The sequence below is a fragment of the Electrophorus electricus genome, chromosome 12, assembly GCF_013358815.1.
Source record: "Electrophorus electricus isolate fEleEle1 chromosome 12, fEleEle1.pri, whole genome shotgun sequence".
In the NCBI taxonomy this organism is placed as follows: Eukaryota; Metazoa; Chordata; class Actinopteri; order Gymnotiformes; family Gymnotidae; genus Electrophorus; species Electrophorus electricus.
The window spans coordinates 9,197,531-9,215,209 of record NC_049546.1 but is presented as its reverse complement, the minus strand read 5'-3'; the positions used below and the strand labels follow the sequence as shown (position 1 = coordinate 9,215,209).

Here is a 17,679-nt window from a genome sequence, read left to right as displayed (position 1 = left end):
CTAAAATTAGCATATAGACCTCTGTGTGTATGTTTCTATGCTCATACAGACATCTTTCTCTCTCTCCCTCTCTCTCTCTGTGTGTGTATGTGTTTGTGTGTGATATAAATGCTCCAGGGAAGGGTGATGAGCCAAACCAGTTCATTGGCTCCTTGGCAGCTCAGGGCCACAGAATGCAAAGTTATGATGGAATACACAACCACTTCCAGCGTGATATACTGTGGTAGGATGGAGCTGCACTTGAAAGATGTTGTCATTGAGAAGATAATATACTGACTGGTGAAGAAGATTATACCATCTCTGTAGTGGAATCAGCATTGTTGAGTGAAATCCAGCAAAGAGAATGGGATTTCTCTCTGAGCATATTGTAATATAAACCCCATTACATAAATGCAGGCAAATGCATATATCTATTCAAATGTGTGTGTGTGTGTGTGTGTGTGTGTGTGTGTGTTTGAGAGGCAAAGAGGCAAGGAGACAAAGAGATCTTGCATATGTTACTCCTTTCTAGAAAACGAGTGAAAAAATCATGAGCACACTTCACTAAAGCCTTCAAACCTTCCTGTATCTTATCTTATTATTCTCATATAGAGAATCCTTATGCTGAAATATCGAGACACGCCTTAGTGACAAATGAGCTCTATATGACAAAGATCATCAATTAGTACATTTCTGATACAAGCAATCATCTCTTTGTTCACCAGTTGCTTATTCTATAAGTTAATGATAAAGTAATAACTTTATGAAGGAGCTTGTCTGTCCCTGTTCACTACAGCACTAGTTAAACTACTAAGCACCTTTTGAGAGACTGAATCTTTGAGAACAACTTCAAATATAGCTTGAGAAAAAAATCGCTCCCTCTTTGAGCTTGTAAAAGTTTGTATAATGAATTTCTCGAACTCACATTAACTTTGTAGAGCAAGAAATGACAAGACCCCTCAAAGCTAACTCTACTTTGTAATTTTTCTGTCTATATGATGGATAAGAATTTGCAACCTTATCTAACTCTCTAGGTGCAATGCATTTAATAATGCCAGTAGTCTTCATTGCCTTCATCGCGCAGTGTTATGCCCGTGCATGGACATGTGTTCAACTTCTTTAGCAGATGGTGTATTTTATCCAGTCTGGGATGTAAAATGGATGAAAAGCAACATGTCAGGAGCACATTTGACTCCAGGGTTATGCAATGTGTTTGACCAGTGGAGAGTGTGTGTGTGTTTGTGTGCATGTGTTTTGCCCCGGAATAGTTTTTCAAAGCTATGTGCATATTTGAATGCCTGCCTGCACTGCATTGACTGACTTTAGCCAGGTGATGTTTAGTTTCACACAGACAGATTTTGCAATTCTGCATGCTTTTGTTCAGCTCTTCTGGAGTCCATCATCCTGTAGGCTCTTTCACTGGTGAGAAATGAACTTCCACAGATGTGGAAGTAAATGTAGAAGATGTAAGTAAGATATGGAAATAAAACAAAGAACACAATTGTTGCTGTGCAGCTGAACTATTTAGACATAGCAAAATGTCTTTGTTTCGGGCTAGTAATACTGCAGTGCTGAAGATCAGCAGGTTGTCTCCCTAGTGACTCACTGTTAGTCAGTTTGTTCAAAAATAGGTGTCCATCCAAATGAAGCATATGCACTGCTGAGAATGTAAACTTTTTGGGATTTAGGATAAATATGCAAATGGTGGTTGGGGCAGCTTTGATGTGACTCGATTTAGTACATGTCTGAATTCCCTGAAAATTGCTTGTGCCACAGCAAGCATGTTACAAATGAGTTACAAAATTAATTCCGTTTGGATGCATTGTATAGCAGGGCTGAGCTTTCAAGCACCATTATCTATTCACAACTAAATGTCCAGAAACACATAACTTATAAAGAATTTTGCAGACAGTGTGAGGATGTATGTGTGTTTCTGTAACAATGTTTAACTGTCCTTCATTTAGGCATCTCTCTCTCTCTCTCTCTCTCTCTCTCTCTCTCTCTCTCTCTCTCTCTCTCTCTCTCTCTCACAGAGTGGCCAAGGATGGCGTGTGAGACAGTTTCTGGATATCTGTCTGGCTCTGCGCACACTGGCGTGAGTGGCAGCTGAAGGAATCCTTCCTGACCGACGCCCGCCTGGCATGTGCCCGACCCAGACTCGCTATGCATGAAGGGCCCTGTTTGCTCTCTCTCTCTCTCTCTCTCTCTCTCTCTCTCTCTCCTCTCTCTCTCCCTCTCTCTCTCTCTCTCTCTCGCTATGGAAATTCTATTTGATTTGTGAGCCAGTTAGTGCATGGCTAGCTTCTGTACACAGCCATGTTAAGAACTGAGTGATGGTGCAAACGTGCACTCTCTCATCCATCTCCCTGGCCACCCCCTGGCGAATGAGAGGATGGATAATTTGTAACCATGACGTTCCACTGCAATGCAATGGAAAGGGGACACGTGGAAAAAACAAAAAACTGAAGGCTCCTGTCACCACAAGTTTGATTTGCCCAAGGTTGTTAGGAGGGTGTTAGCATACACCCTTTGGCCAGGTAGCTTGGTATGAAAGCTTTTTGTTTTCTTTAACTTTACTGGCATCCAATTAAAAGCCCGTTGAGCCCATATGAGCAATGCTGCAATAGGGAGAAACAAATATTTCCCCTCTGGATTGTCCCTGACAGGTGCTTTATAGCACTGCCTGCCTTTAAGTGCACACAAATAAAGACAACTTTGAATTGACATTAATCAGTTTGTATATCTAGGAAAGGTGTACATCTGCCTCATCAGCTCCTACTCCACAGGGCTGCTCTCTGCTTCCCACTGTGATGATTGGTAGTACTCTGTCTGCACTGCTGCTAGATCCTCACATACTGTGAATTCCATGCCACTAGCAGTTTCACTCTATTTACCCAACACACCACAGCTACACAGACACACTTTAACACCTAACACTATTTACCTCCCTGCTTCAGGATCCATGTTCTATTACTATACATATTCATAGTATTTAACTTAGAATTATTTACATTGGGACATTGCTCAGGGAAACTTGGCAGTGGTGGGGCTTGAACCAGCAACCTTCCAATTACAAGTCAAGTATTTTAATCACAAAGGTACCATTGCCACTGCCCAGAATTATTGTTGTTTGTAACCAGATCTTTGTCTTATACAGTGTTAAACAGTAGTCTGTTTTATAGGGAGTTTTTTTACCTTTACCACTTGTGGAACCAAAATTTTGATTACGATGTACATTCGCATATATATAAAAGAAGAAAATTGAAATTAATAGTATCAGTTCACCTTGTTGTTTTCTCACATACATCATCTTAAAAAATATTTAACATCTGATACTCCAGAGCTTTTGGTTCTAAAGTAAAATTTAATTATAGGCAACTTCATGCTAGTGACCAGACTGGAAAGTATCTTGAAGCTTGTCACTGTAGGCCTGTAGGCACTGTTCATTTGTTCCTGGTTGACTCTGACAGGCTGGCTTCCACACCTGCATGTTCTTCGGCACTTTTATGTGTGATGAACAAAGCGGCAGGGCTGGGTGGGGGGGGGGGGGGGGGGGGGGGGGGGTTCTTTTCTCCAGAGCTTCAATGGTGTGCTGGACGTCTGCTCCATTACCTGCTCCTGATTGGATCGGAGCTCACCTGCAGATGGCCAGGGGCTCTCAGTACACCAATAACACATGGCACCCCATGAGGAGGACCACTGCAGGACTATCCCCTCACATACGCATGCACAGATGCACAGAGACACACACATACACGCACACACACACACATGCAGCCCATCATGTACATGCACACAGCAGGCAAGGTGTGTTACGAGAACGTGGAGGTGAGTGCTCCAGGGTGGCTAGCAGCCATTTCAGCAGCTTTGATAGCACTGCGTAGAGGAGACATGAGATAGCATTTTGATAGCTCTGTATGGAGGACATATGAGAGACAGAGATACAGTTGCAGAAAGAAGAAGAAAGGGAATGGAGTGAATTCAGGTTTGGCCCCTGGTGACCCTCCTCCCCATCAAGATGCTAAAGAAAGCGGAGTGAGAGCAAAGTGCGGTTAAAGGGGCGATGTGTTCTCAGGTGTGTCATTGAGACAGTGGAGAGGGAGGACAGAGACACAGTGCTGATGTATGAGCAGAAGCAGACGTTTAGACACCATGTATATCCCATAGACAGAGGGCAGCTTTATGGATTAAGTGCCAGAAACAATCAAACCTAGTGGGATCTGTTGGCTTTAGTCAGTGAAAGCTAGCAAATCTCACTATGTTTGAGTTGCCCATGACCAGTCTCGAGAACGTAAATGAATGGTCTTGGGCTCAATATCATTTGGACTCGGTCTTCTCTTGGTCTGAAGTAGGCTTGACACCTTTTCAACAAGTCAAAACTAGACTCTCTTATTCCATTTGACTCACCATCAATGTTTTCCACCTGTACTTTCATTGAAAAACAGCAAGCAAATAGACAAATGGAAGTCCAAAACCACACACCTGAACATATAGTTCAAAAATGGACTGCCTGGTGAATCTTGAACTTTTATACTGTCATTATTGGATGTCAACCCATTAAAACAGAATAAAACAGTCCTTTCTCTAAATGCTTAAATAAAATCTGCAACTGAGATTGGAAACAGGGAGCAAGAAGTCACTGTTATTCTTTCATTATCCAATCAATGAACAGGGTAACAATAGCTAACTGGGAGTTGAAGGTTTGGTATTTGGTATAGCTACATTGTTGCTAACTGAATTTTCAGTAAATGCTAGGTTATCTGGCTATCTATGAGTGCTATCTAGTGAGCTGACACTAGAATAACAGAGATGCCAGCATCCTACTGCACCAAAACCCCAAAATTTCTCAGATTGTTACAGGACAGTTTATATTGTTTCCTCGGTGTACAAAATGCGATTAACATGCTAATCTCTTGATATACCAAAAAACTGTACAATGGTTATTGATGAACTTAAAACTGCTATTTACACACCTCTGTGACACAAAAACAAATAAATGCAATAGATTAATAAAAAAAATGACTATTAAAAAAAAATTACTTTTTCACTTGCTGCACCACTTCTGTCCACCATCTCTAAACAAGCAGGGTGCTGCTATCCATCATGGGAATGCATCAGCATATTTAAGGTATCGAAGAACTGAAACAGCCTTCTTGTTGGGGGTCTGCATTCATTGATGTAAAATGCTGTATGAGTGCTCACTAGGTATTGAGACAGATCCCATATAAATAACTGACATAACATTCAGTGCAGTCATTGAACAGGGCTCCTTGAGCATGGGTATGCATCAGCATCTGTGTGTGTACTATAAATCTAAACAGTGGCATTGAATTTTTGAAACTGCATTGCATGAGACACTGTATTCAGTGTGTGGTGGCCTTTAGCTAACACCTTCATATTCATTACAATCTTGCAGTAAATTCAACTGGATCATACTGAAATTTCCCCAAAATTTCCTTTGACCCTTCATCATATAACATAATTTTATTTATCATAACACGTAAGTTAACACGATAGTCTGCTGTGTTGACATGACATTTTGAATGCCATAGCATTGCAGCAAATATTTGATGCCACATTTATTATTCTGTCTTTTCAAATGATAATATATTTCATGTAATTTAAGCCATGTTATAGTATTCGTATTATCTTGTAGATGCGTAACTATATGTCCTCAACAATGTTATTATCTTTACCTGCCACCAAAGATGTTATCTGTAGCTGCTTCATACGTGCCTCTTGGAGGAGTATTTATTATGGGTGGGCTTCTACCTCAGTGACTGTTTAGGACAATATTATTACTATTATTTATTATTATTATTATTATTATTATTATTATTATTATTTTATTTTTTATTTTTTTATTATTGCTGCATGTTTTATAATAGAGTTTGGGCAGCTTTATGTAGAAATTACTAGTGGACATAGGCAAAAGACACACTGTGTATTGTGTTAACTACTCTGAGGCTGGACATGGTGTACTCTGAAAGTAAACATTTTAACAATTCTATTTGAGGAATTCATAGTGGATGTCATTATTATTATGTATTGTTCATAGTGTTGTTATTCATAGTGGATGTTATTGTTATTATGTATTGTTCATAGTGTTGTTATTCATAGTGGATGTTATTGTTATTATGTATTGTTCATAGTGTTGTTATTCATAGTGGATGTTATTGTTATTATGTATTGTTCATGGTGTTGTTATTCATAGTGGATGCTATTGTTATTATGTATCGTTCATAGTGTTGTTATTCATAGTGGATGTTATTGTTATTATGTATTGTTCATAGTGTTGTTATTCATAGTCGATGTTATTGTTATTATGTATCATTCATAGTGTTGTTATTCATAGTGGATGTTATTGTTATTATGTATCGTTCATAGTGTTGTTATTCATAGTGGATGTTATTGTTATTATGTATCGTTCATAGTGTTGTTATTCATAGTGGATGAAACTTTTGAAAGGAATAATATGAAGTATGCTCACTTGGTGGCTGAGGTGAGACAAAGTGTGTGGCAGGTGCATATAAGACCAGTAGAGATTGGTGTTGGAGGATTTGGAGCCAAGTCTGCCACATCACTGCTTGTGCAACTCTTAGAGGCTGTAAATGAAGGGTAGCTGTGAAGGAGTTATCAGAAGTAGCAGAAAGGGCTAGCCAGTGGTTGGGGATCAGGAGAGCACAGACTATTTGGTGTAATGCACCGTAAAGGTGGAGTGGCTGAGGTTGTCGTTTCATTGTGTCATGTGGTAGATCCAGATGGAACCAGTGGCACTGCATTAACAGTGCCAGTGGCTTTAGTCACTGGGGAGGCCAGGATGGCTTGCTAATATAATAGGTAAAATCCATGTGGACTGGCAGCGCTGAGTATGCATTAACCGTGCCAGTGGGGCTAGGTACAGCCTTAGTCACTGGGAAGGTCATCATGTATTTTATGGGTTGTGTGTGCTAGTGGCATAGTGCATAAAGCCCGTGTGGAAATGGTGGCACTGAGAATACATGAACATTGTCACCAGGGAGGCGAATTTGAGTTTACATTTAAAGAGGTGTGGCTTGGTTTAAATGTGAGCTTTGAGGGGTTGAAGCTGGGTGCCAGACCTCACTGTTAAGCCTTCTGGAGGTGTCATGGGCTTAATTCAGCAAAACAAAGATGAAGGGAAGTTTTTAAATGATGACCTTGAGAAGAGCTTGCAATATTGTGACTGCTGGAATGAAGAGAGTAGGCAGGCCCTATGTGACGCTCTAATGGTTTAACATAGGATATTTTACATCTTATCCCGCATATATGTACAGTTACAATTATTATTATAATTTTTATTATATAGCTCACGCTATGTGTGTCTTCCAGTGAGAGTACGCTAGTGCAAGATGGCTGGTGCTATGTGTCAGTTTTATTTGCTTTGCTTTGGATTAATTTTTTTTTACTGTTTGGTTGATTTTGAATATTCATTCGTTGTCTGGGGAGTTTGACTCTCACTGACAGAGAAAGTTGGCTAGGGACTTTCTCTGCAGCTCAGAAGTTAGTTCACTGCTGGTTGGGAATCTAATTGTCCCTTTACATTATGGCTTACATGGATAGTTTTAGAGGGAAGATTGAAATATTACTGCTATGATTTCAGTTAATAATAAAAATGGGTGTATGTTGGTTTATATTCAATTGATTTTATGTGGTGTCTTCTGAAGGTTTAGAGAAGAAGGGTCACAGAATAACCTCACCATCATTCCAAATATTCTAAGACCATATAATAATAAGTAATAATTTTAGGCTATTTATTATTTAATGTTTTAATATATTTTACAAAATATATTATAATGAATGTGTCACGGACTGCTCCTCCCCTTAAGCTACGCGGTACGGCCCACCGCGTGTGGGGGATACACGTGTGTATTGTTTGTGTTGTAGCCACCAGGATTGCACACACGTGTACAGGATTATGTTAATGTATCACATCTATTTAAAACCCTGTCCGTATGTGCTCCCATCGTTGGTCATTGTCGCTATGTGTGTGTGTGTGTGTGTAATTAGATCTGTGTAGAGGTAACGTTGGTTTGTGTAGTTTCTGTTAAATGTACGTATGTCTTCGTTGAATGTTGAATGTATGGTTATGTTTATTGTGATTGTTGTATGTGAGTGCCACTTCTGTTTCTCATGTCTAGCGTCAATAAATGCTTTGCACAAAGGAGGAAGTCTGTGCGTCTTGCTTCACGCCCATCGGCACTCGGGCCAGATATAACGTTACAGAATGTACATTGAATTACAAACTTTTTTCTTTTTCAAATTATTTTTTTTTATTTTATGAAAATTTTAATCTGAAAAAATTTAGACTAAAATTTAGTCTTGGTTTTGACATGGACTCAACTTGTAAAAGTCCTGGTACTGACTCAGTGTCCTGTTCTTAGTCTTAATTTGGTTTTGACAACAATGCCATTTCAAAGATGCACATTAAAGAATATTTTAGTGCTTTACATTTGGTCTTAGCTTTAATTTAATTTATGATAGTCCACAATCTAATTTCATTTCACCATACAAACCTCTGTATTATAATGTTTTGCATTCACTGGACTGACATCTTCATGTTGGTAATGATGTAAATGCTGTAATTGAACCTAACAATCTCCTTGAGGCATAAGAAAGCGGTGATCTGCAAAGCAAGATTCAGCTTCTCTAAATAATCCTTGTTTTTAAACAATACAATAAGTGATCACTTGGAGTTTTCAGTGCAGTGCCAACACCAGTTTACACACTATTTTCCAATATAGGTCTTTAAAGTCAGGTCTCATTATGTCAAATAATGAAGGCATAATTAAACCATTGACCAGTGGAAGCAGTTCCCTAGAAAAGAAGTGAGCATGCTCATTAAATTTCACAGTGTTATGAGCACATAAAAAAAATCACATTTGTGGATTTAAGATTAAAATGGATTCACTTTATCAGTTACCATTGATTATTTAATTTGAATTCTTTCTCAACTTAATTTGTTCTAGTTAGAGAAAAGAGAAACCTCAGCCACTATTTCAAAGTTATAGGCTTTATTTAACTGCCAAAATGTCAAGCATGACTTCTACATAAAGAACAAGCACACGAGTTAACATACATGTGAATGTAATCTCTGAATGTGACATCAAAATGTACTGGTTTATTTGTGAAACAAATGACAATGCAGTTTTATTTTGTTTAGAAAAAAGAGGCAGGAAACTCAACTAATTGAGGCCTGCAAAGACAGTTAGGAGGGGAATTACAGAACTGAACTGGTGTGAAGACACACACACTTCTGCAATCTGGACACACCCTCCTGGTGTGTGGATACACCCATCTGGTGTGAAGACACACCGTTTGGCTATGTACATAACATAAATAAAGTCATTGAGGGGGTTCTGTGGGTGTATGAAGAAAATAGGGTCGAACAGTGAAGATGGTTGCCCAGTGTTCTTTAAATTCGAATATAGAAAAAGTGAAACTTCACAGAGAAAAAGAAATCATGTCCAGTTACTAAAGAGGACAAAGAATAAAGTCAAAGAATTGACAAAAGCTCAATCCAAGCTCATCCTCCTGGTCTGAGTGTCAGTGAAAATGCATAGACTCTTGCAGCCGAGGAGAAGATTTAATGTCACGTGCATGTGTGTTTGCACTTCCTACTAACTACACTAAGAATATTCCTCTGGCCAAGCTGCTGACCTCATTGGGGCTGGAGACCCCTCTCTGAACCTGCCAAATTAAGGATCACCACTTATACAAACCTTGCAATGTACAAAGCTTGTCTAATACCACACCACACTAAATAGCACACTGTATGATTTACTGAAAGCCAATCCTCAAGCACAATAGTTATGTCTCTTCCTCAGGCTGTTCCCTAAATCCAGAAAACCCATTAGATTCTGCTATCTTCTCTATCAGCCAGTAGCTTTAATCAAAATGATTTGTCAGACTAGCCTTAAAGCCAGCCTTAAAGTTTCTTCTGATTAATCTTAAATCCAAAATTGCCTGTATCGACAGACTTTATATCTGTAATCGAACAATTCTACTGACATCCCTACCATGCCCAAACCTGTAGCAGTTTAAAATAGTCATGCAGGATTTTAATGGACATTTTGGTCTCCACTTCAAACAAGGACAATCTCTTAGCAAGAGGCCAATTTAATAATCAAAAATGGCTGAGGGTTGGTGGGATTTCAAATGTATAAACAGGTAGAATTTATGTTTTTCTCTCCCTACATGCAAAGGCCATGGGGTGGGGGTGGGGGTCGGGGGGATTATCAACAGTCTCAGGTAAAATAACTGATTTTATTTTTGTTCTTGTTTTCAGTGAGTATTCCTTCAAGGCACAGGAAAAACATTGAGCCCAAATATATTGTAGGATTTGGGTGGGAAGGATTTACTGAACCAAAGATGGTTTATAATGTACCAAAAATGGTTAGCCATATATGTCTTTTCTTTGATATCAATTTTTCTAAGTAATATCATGAATTTTCTATCATTCATATTGATTTACACATCTATAACCATCCTGGTGTCTCAAAATAAAATTATGTTTTACTAAATTTCTTTATAAGACACTAGGGCTAATTTAACCTAATAGCGGTGTGACGAATTGTTAGCTGTTTTACTCTGAAACCTACCCACTGTATACAAAAACAAGCATGTCCCGCTCTACTTTTGAATAAACATCCCTTGTCTGATACAGTGTTTTTAAAACAGTCAATTTGATAATTTCTTAAGGTTATTTGAAATTTATTTTCTCTCAGTAAATTAAACACAGACCAAATTCAGTGCAACTGTTTTTCCATGATGCCTCTTCACATGTGCCCTATGCCTCCCCCACCCACACTACAGTATTTCCCATGGGCACATCAGTAATTTCACAGTTGAGCTTGTCCAGACGTGCATCCAGGATGAACAGGGAACTCTGTGAAGGGGTCATGAGGTACTGTCCAAAAAGGCCACTCCCGGTCATGACCCTGTTCCGGCGGTCCCAGTGCCACTGTGCTGCTGGTGTGGGCTGCTTTAGACTCTTCATCATTTTGACGTTGCCGGTGCTGAGCTCCACAAACAAGGCGTCCGTCTGCTGGCCAGAGCTGCCGAACACGTTGTACTGGTTGACCTCGGTGAACGAGGGCATGAAGGCCAGGTCGGACAGGTGCAGGTTGGTGTGGATGTCAAAGGGATGGCCGATCTCGCCCCGGACAGAGATGCGCTGCAGGCGCATGAGCCCATTGCGATCATCCACGCTGACGAGGTAGTGTCCGTCGGGTGAGACGTAGGGTGTGCCACTCACATCCCCGTTGGGGCCTATCACGCTGTCTGTCACGCCATCCACAATCAGCTGCGGGCGCATGGCGCCGGTTGAGTCAGGCCTGCAGTTGATGAAGTAATAGCCACCCAGGTGGGAGTAGGCCAGAGACTGCGGGATGCAATCGTAATCCCACAGACTGATGTTCTTCACATAGGAAGTGGTCTCAAGATCAATCTTATGCAGGGTTGGCTCATTCTTATGGATGATTATTCCAAACCTACAATACAAAAGATATTACTTATATGAAGACATTCCTTATATCCCTCTGTTAATGTCATTTAGAGTTGACAAAATTTCAAATAATGTAAGTTTTAACTGGCTGAACTGTTTAAAGCTAAGATCAAAATCTGCCTTCAGGCTGCATGCTGCACTATGCCTTCCAAAAAGTGGCTCTGTAAAGGTATCTAGTTCTAGTGGGACTCTTATTGATCAAATCACACGTTGAGACAGACCAGGTTTAACCAGTAAGTTTTAAACTTTTGGTGAAAAGAAAACCTCAGTATTCCCTTGTCTTCAGGGGACTCACAAGATCAGACATGTAAGGGACTTCAGGTCAAATCTCAATCATGCACATATATTAAAACTGCAAAAAGGCAAACAGCTAGGGCCATTAGATACCTCTCCCAGAAGAATGTGTAAAACCTGCGAAGCAAAAGTTAGCGAGAGAAACGTCAAGGGGTGACAGGTCTTACGATACCCTGAGGTCAGCTCTGCCATGCACAGTGAGCCTGGTGTCATTCATGGGATTTGCTGTGCTTTTGAATGTGGCTGATAACTGGGTTAGGCTGAGCTGACACAAGTGTGCGCTTTATCATTCGTGGTGATGGGCTTTATTGATTGGCTGAGACTCTCTGTACCTGGATTCCACTGGGTGTCCATTATTACAAAGAAAAGGATGCAGTTATAGGGTGACTGTAGATGTGCTAATGCAACACATGCCATGTTACACTAGTAGCCAGGCTCTGGGGTTCCCTTGCTCATATGTCTTCAAATATCAACTAGTCACTCGCTATATGAGAATATACATCATGCTGTTTGCAGAATCAAACACCAGATGCATAGCATGAACCATAAGTAACCATGGGTCTCACAGTGTTCTTATCTTCTAGGTAACGTTTTTTCAAAAGTTACTCATGTGGAAGTCCACTGAATGAACTAATATAAACCTTCATGCAATACAGAAGTTCAAGTCTGATTGTCCCCAGGTAAACATGCTCCAAAGTGTTCTGCTGGGACACCATGTATTACAGTTTAGCTCTGATACACTGAAGTTCCTTTCTGATAAGCCCTTTCTCTAAAGCATCCTCTCTGGTGAATAGGAAGCATGGAATTATCTGAGCCACCAGAGCAATGTAGCAGGAGCGCACCTGAAGCACGAATTGCTCCTGCATTGTAACCTAATGTTCTACCAAGAGGTGTGAAAGTGGTATTGCAAACAGGTACACAGTCTTGTGTATCTGCTTCAGTTGGATAACTGAGTTTTCTTCTGACAGCCACCTAAGGCCGCCAAGGCAGTTTCGAGTGCCTATAGCTCAGGTGTCAGAAGAGATAACGCCTTTTATTTTGTATCACCATAAAGTCTGTCTATTCACTGAAAAAGGTTATAGCAAAGAATAATAAAGCTAGCTAACCTCTTTGCACACCTTCTTGTGTACTTTAAGCATCGCTATTGATTCTGCTGTTTATAAATCCCTGCAGGAGTGTAATTAATGAAAGTGATGTCCTCCCCTGCACATCAGAGAGCACTTTTCAGATGCAAAGAAAGTAAAGATTGCCTTCCTTTGCTGCAAGACCTCTGCTCAGACACCTTGCTTTACACATTTCATCAAGCCACTGCGGAAAAACTAATATAATCCTTAAAAAAAGGTTATTCTTAAATTAATCCATATGAAAATGACTTTCTACAATTAAAAGAAATCAGACAAAAAGACTTCTGTACAGTCTACAAATGAATTTCCCATTCACATAAGTCCTGATAGAAATATGACAGGAACTCCATGAATATAAAGAATGAGAGTTCTGCAGGGTGTTATTGCTCACTGTGTTAGGGAGAAGGTTTGGGGATCCTGGAGTAATCTGACAACCTGCCTGTAATTGCAGCACAGTTTTCCTTTGGTATATAAATTACATTTATTCATTAAACTGATTATATTTACATGGGCATATTTATATGGGGGCAGTGGTAACTCAGTGATTAAGGTACTTGACTTGTAATCGGAAGGTTGCCAGTTTAAACTCCACCATTGCCAAGTTGCCACTGTTGGGCCCCTGAGCAAGGCCCTTAACCCTTAATTATTCAAGTTGTATTCAGACATAATTGTAAGTTGCTCTGGATAAAAGCATCAGCTAAATGCTGTAAATGTAAAAACATGGGTTACATCATTCATAAGAAATTGAGACTGAATGAGCATTTGAAATTAACACCTTTTCTGAGCCTCAAAACAGATGAAAGATGGAAGGTTTCTAGGATTAGGGTTACTGGAATTTAGTCATTTTCATTGTAAAAGTCCTCTGGTGTTAACAGGTACCTTGCTGTTAAAGTATTACTATAATTGTTTTAACAAAATGCAACATTAATCATTATCTCAATCTTACCATGCAGAGGGAGTTGAAAAAGAATTTGACATGCCTTATGTGCTAGAGTTTTGACCACAAAGAAACTCTCCCAACAGTTTTTAGTCACATCTTTGGTCAAAAACACATTGGATGACCTTGCATATGTAACGGTGTCACCCCTTTCCTGCTGACAGCTACCGGCATTCGGCAGCGCACGTGGACTTATGTTGTGTTCTTGTGTTTGCTTCATCACATCTTCATCACATCTTGTTTATGTTCAACATCAGGTGGTGCATGTTCTATGTTAGCTGGAGACTCACGTTTGCTTCTCTTTCTTTCTTTTTTATCTGCATGTTTCTTTGCCTGTGACAACATCACCTTATTGACTAGAAACAGAATATAATGTGAAGCAACAGTTGTGTGGAAAGTTATTTGCTTTGTTTGGATTTTTAAAAATATTTATTTTTATAATTTATTTATTTTTTACCGAAGATACATTTGAATTCCTCAATAAAACAGGACTGGTTACTTAGTTTTGACAAAACCACTTAATAGATTATTCGAGTTCATGGAAACACAGCCAATAATTACTTATCCATTTAGAAATGTAATAACTTTACAGATGTAACTGAGTATAAAGAGTGCTAGTCCTTATCTGGAGTGCACTGTGATGCCTCTGCTACATTGCAGTGCCCTCGTTTAACATGGGGCTGTCCTGCATCTCTGAGACGTCCATGTTACCACACTGGGGGATGGACAGAGATAGCACGGCACTGCTAAATAGCATCACACGGAGTTGAAGTGTACTCCCAGGCTCTCAGGGAGATGTAGTTCACAGAGAATATGAATGAGCAGGACAATCTGATCAATGAAGAATCACTGGAAATTGTAGCCATTCCAAACTTTCCATACTACCTGCCTCTTGTGAATTTCTATGAATTTCTATTTGTGAGACTGTGTTTGAATACTTCTACAGGGCTCCTGTGTGTGTGTGTGTGTCTGTGCAAGCATCTGTGTACACATATGTGTGTGTGTTAAATGATTTTTAGGGGCCTGAGTTGAACAGGGAACTAAACTGGGCTTGTGTGCGATGTGCCACCTCACTGACACGAGTCCCTGATTGTATTCAGAAGCAAATCTGCAGCTCTTCTTTGGGGACCTCCTAACCTGCCCCAAAGCCTGCCACCCATTGTTGTGTTTGACAATCTCTCTGAGCCAGAGAACAAAAAGTAGGGGCTTTTGTGATTTGATCTGTCAGTCTCCTTGAAGCCATTGATTCATGAGGCCTAAGACCAGGGTTATGACACATCAAAGCTCATTTTAGCACCTCACAAAAGCTGATACACAGAGCAAAAATCAGGAGGGAAGGCCATTGGCATCAAGCCAGTAATACTCTACAAGCCAGTAATACTCTACAAGCAGCCCTGACCCTTGAGAGGCCATGGCTGCTTCAATTGGATTGGTCTGAAAAGATTTTAAATTGGCCATTAGTGATCCAGACTTAATTTATACCTTCAGTCAGGTAGGGGTGTGTGACTTATATGTAAACTATATAGTGCAGAGAAGATTTAAAATGTAATATCCACGACAGGCCTCAGTGGCTACAGGCCTCAGTGACTACAGGCCTCAGTGGCTACAGGCCTCAGTGAAACCAACCTTTTTTCACCAGTTTGGCTTATTTCTTGTTAGCATAGCAAATCAAAAGCAAATATCATCTGCCACCATTGGAAAAAAAAAGAAGATCAGAGGTACATGCTCAGTAATCTTCAGTCTGGATTAAATCAAATCAAATGAGATTTCCTTTTCCAGTCAGCTTGTCTTGTGTTGTTTATTTAGGGTTTAATCTCACCACTCTTGTCTCTGTGAGTGCTAAAGCTACTCCAAAATGCAAGTGACTGTGAATACATTACATGGGATATTAGGGCCTAATGTCAATCCTCTAGCATGATTCATGCAGCTCAAACCAGCTCGGCCCGACTTGGACACAATCACGGCTGCATTTTTGCAAACATGGAGGGCTGCTGTGATGCATGCCACACCTCTTTCTGTCCTACCTGATGTGTGTGACGGTGAGGCTTGAGGAAGGGATGAAGAAGTCATCCACGCTGTCGAAGCGACGGCCGACCAGCTGTGTGTGGATGGTGTGATGGGGCGTACTGCCGCTGGCCTGCTTGATCACCTGACCCACAGAGAGAGGATCACACATTCAGCACAACATTACAAAAGAGCGCGTTGTGTTGGTGCTGGGTTGACACTTTGCTGGCAGTTTGCAGTGGCGCAGTGGCCATAGTTATGAGAGCTGTCTTCTCAGCGTGCGCTCACAATGATGAGGTTGCGTCAGGGATGCCATAGCTTAGAGCTTTAGTCAGGGCAGTTATTTCAAATGTGCCTCCATGGGGACTTCCTGCTATGCTAATTCAATCACAGTTCATCATTTGTGGCCGGCCTGAAAATGTCAGCAAAAATCATTAGGGGACTGGAGGAGGATATTGGGAGTGCTTGACAAGAACATTCTCCCACTCATGTTTGAGATCAGCCTTTAACAAGATGTGATATAGACTCAAATGGCGCTGAGTGACAGATGTGAGAGCCAGTAGCAGATGTGGGGATTAAAGTTAATTTATATCATCAAGAGTACGAGTATGGGCAGGTGGGAGAGGTAATCGTCTACAATGTGCAATATAATATGGGATAATATACAATTTCTTCTTAACCTGGAGGGTTGGGAAGTTCTTCTCCAGATCTCCCCAGCTCAGAATCCATACTTGGTCATGAGATTTGTCATAATGGAGCATCACTGGGACCTTGTCCGTATTCACAGTCTACAATAAAAAAAATTGAGTCAATCTCTGCAATCAAGAATACATTATTCACTGCAATGGAGCCATCTGTTATCAAGAAAAAGACAAAGTCATAGAATTCGATTAACAATTAATTGTTGACTGTTCATTAAAAAATGAGTCATATCATGAAAAGTAGACCATTGACCCTCATTCATTCTGAACACGCAGTTCTCAAGGACTTTAGATCATTACAAGGCACAGAGAACCTTGGCCCCTTGTGTTTTAACATTCTTCACACCTTCCATATTTTTCCATGAATTTAGGAGGCACTCAGCCTTGACACAAAGAAAGCATTTAAAAGAACAGATGGAAGTTTTTTTTTTTTAATTCAATGTGTTCGGTTATGGAGCCATGTTTTGTAACAGAGTGCTAACAATTACTCTGAACCCATACTCAATCACTCACCGGTGGATTTTCTTCACAAGAATGTCAAGCCAAAAAGCATTTTGTGTGTGTGTGTGAATTTCAGACACCTCTGAACATATACACACTGACACTAGAAAATCCATGCTTTCACACCCAGAACCTAAAACAGCATTCTGCTCTTTTCACTGCCATGAACCAATTGCCATGAACATTTTTGACAGTTCAGAAAAGTGTTAAACAGGAATTTAATTTAAAACACCTATGGGGAAATGCTTCTAATCAAAGACAATTTTTACAAAGACCAATTTGACAATGTAGGATGGAAAGGACATGGGGAAAGTGATACTTCCTGTATAGGCTGAAGGAAATGAAAGTGTCTTGACTCAATGTGAAATCCATGCATGATCCACTCATCAGTGGATCAGCAGTTCCATTACATCTTTCAGATAGATTAGACTGGAGCCCTCAGAGATGGTCCTCTCTGAGACTTTCAGCAAGTCTGCTGAAATGTCTGGAGATTTTCATATGTGATATCCATATCACAAAAACCTGAGATATCCAGACATTTTCAGACATGTCAGATCCATATCACCAAAAACTTGAAATATCCACAGATTTTCATATATGAAATTAAAAAAAAAT

General features: G+C 40.1%; 1 protein-coding gene across 2 annotated transcripts in view; it reads right to left on the bottom strand.

Annotated features, from left to right (window-relative positions):
- Positions 1-9,000: 9,000 nt before the first annotated feature.
- fstl5 (follistatin-like 5) overlaps positions 9,001-17,679 on the bottom strand; it is a 92,616-nt gene continuing 83,937 nt past the window's right edge. For both annotated transcript variants that reach the window (XM_026999290.2, XM_026999291.2), the window contains exons 14-16: positions 16,543-16,650; positions 15,883-16,007; positions 9,001-11,489 (exon numbers count right to left, since the gene is read on the bottom strand). In XM_026999290.2, the coding sequence (XP_026855091.1) occupies positions 10,787-11,489; positions 15,883-16,007; positions 16,543-16,650 (936 nt within the window). In that variant the 3' untranslated portion in view covers positions 9,001-10,786. The remainder of the gene's footprint in view (positions 11,490-15,882; positions 16,008-16,542; positions 16,651-17,679) is intronic.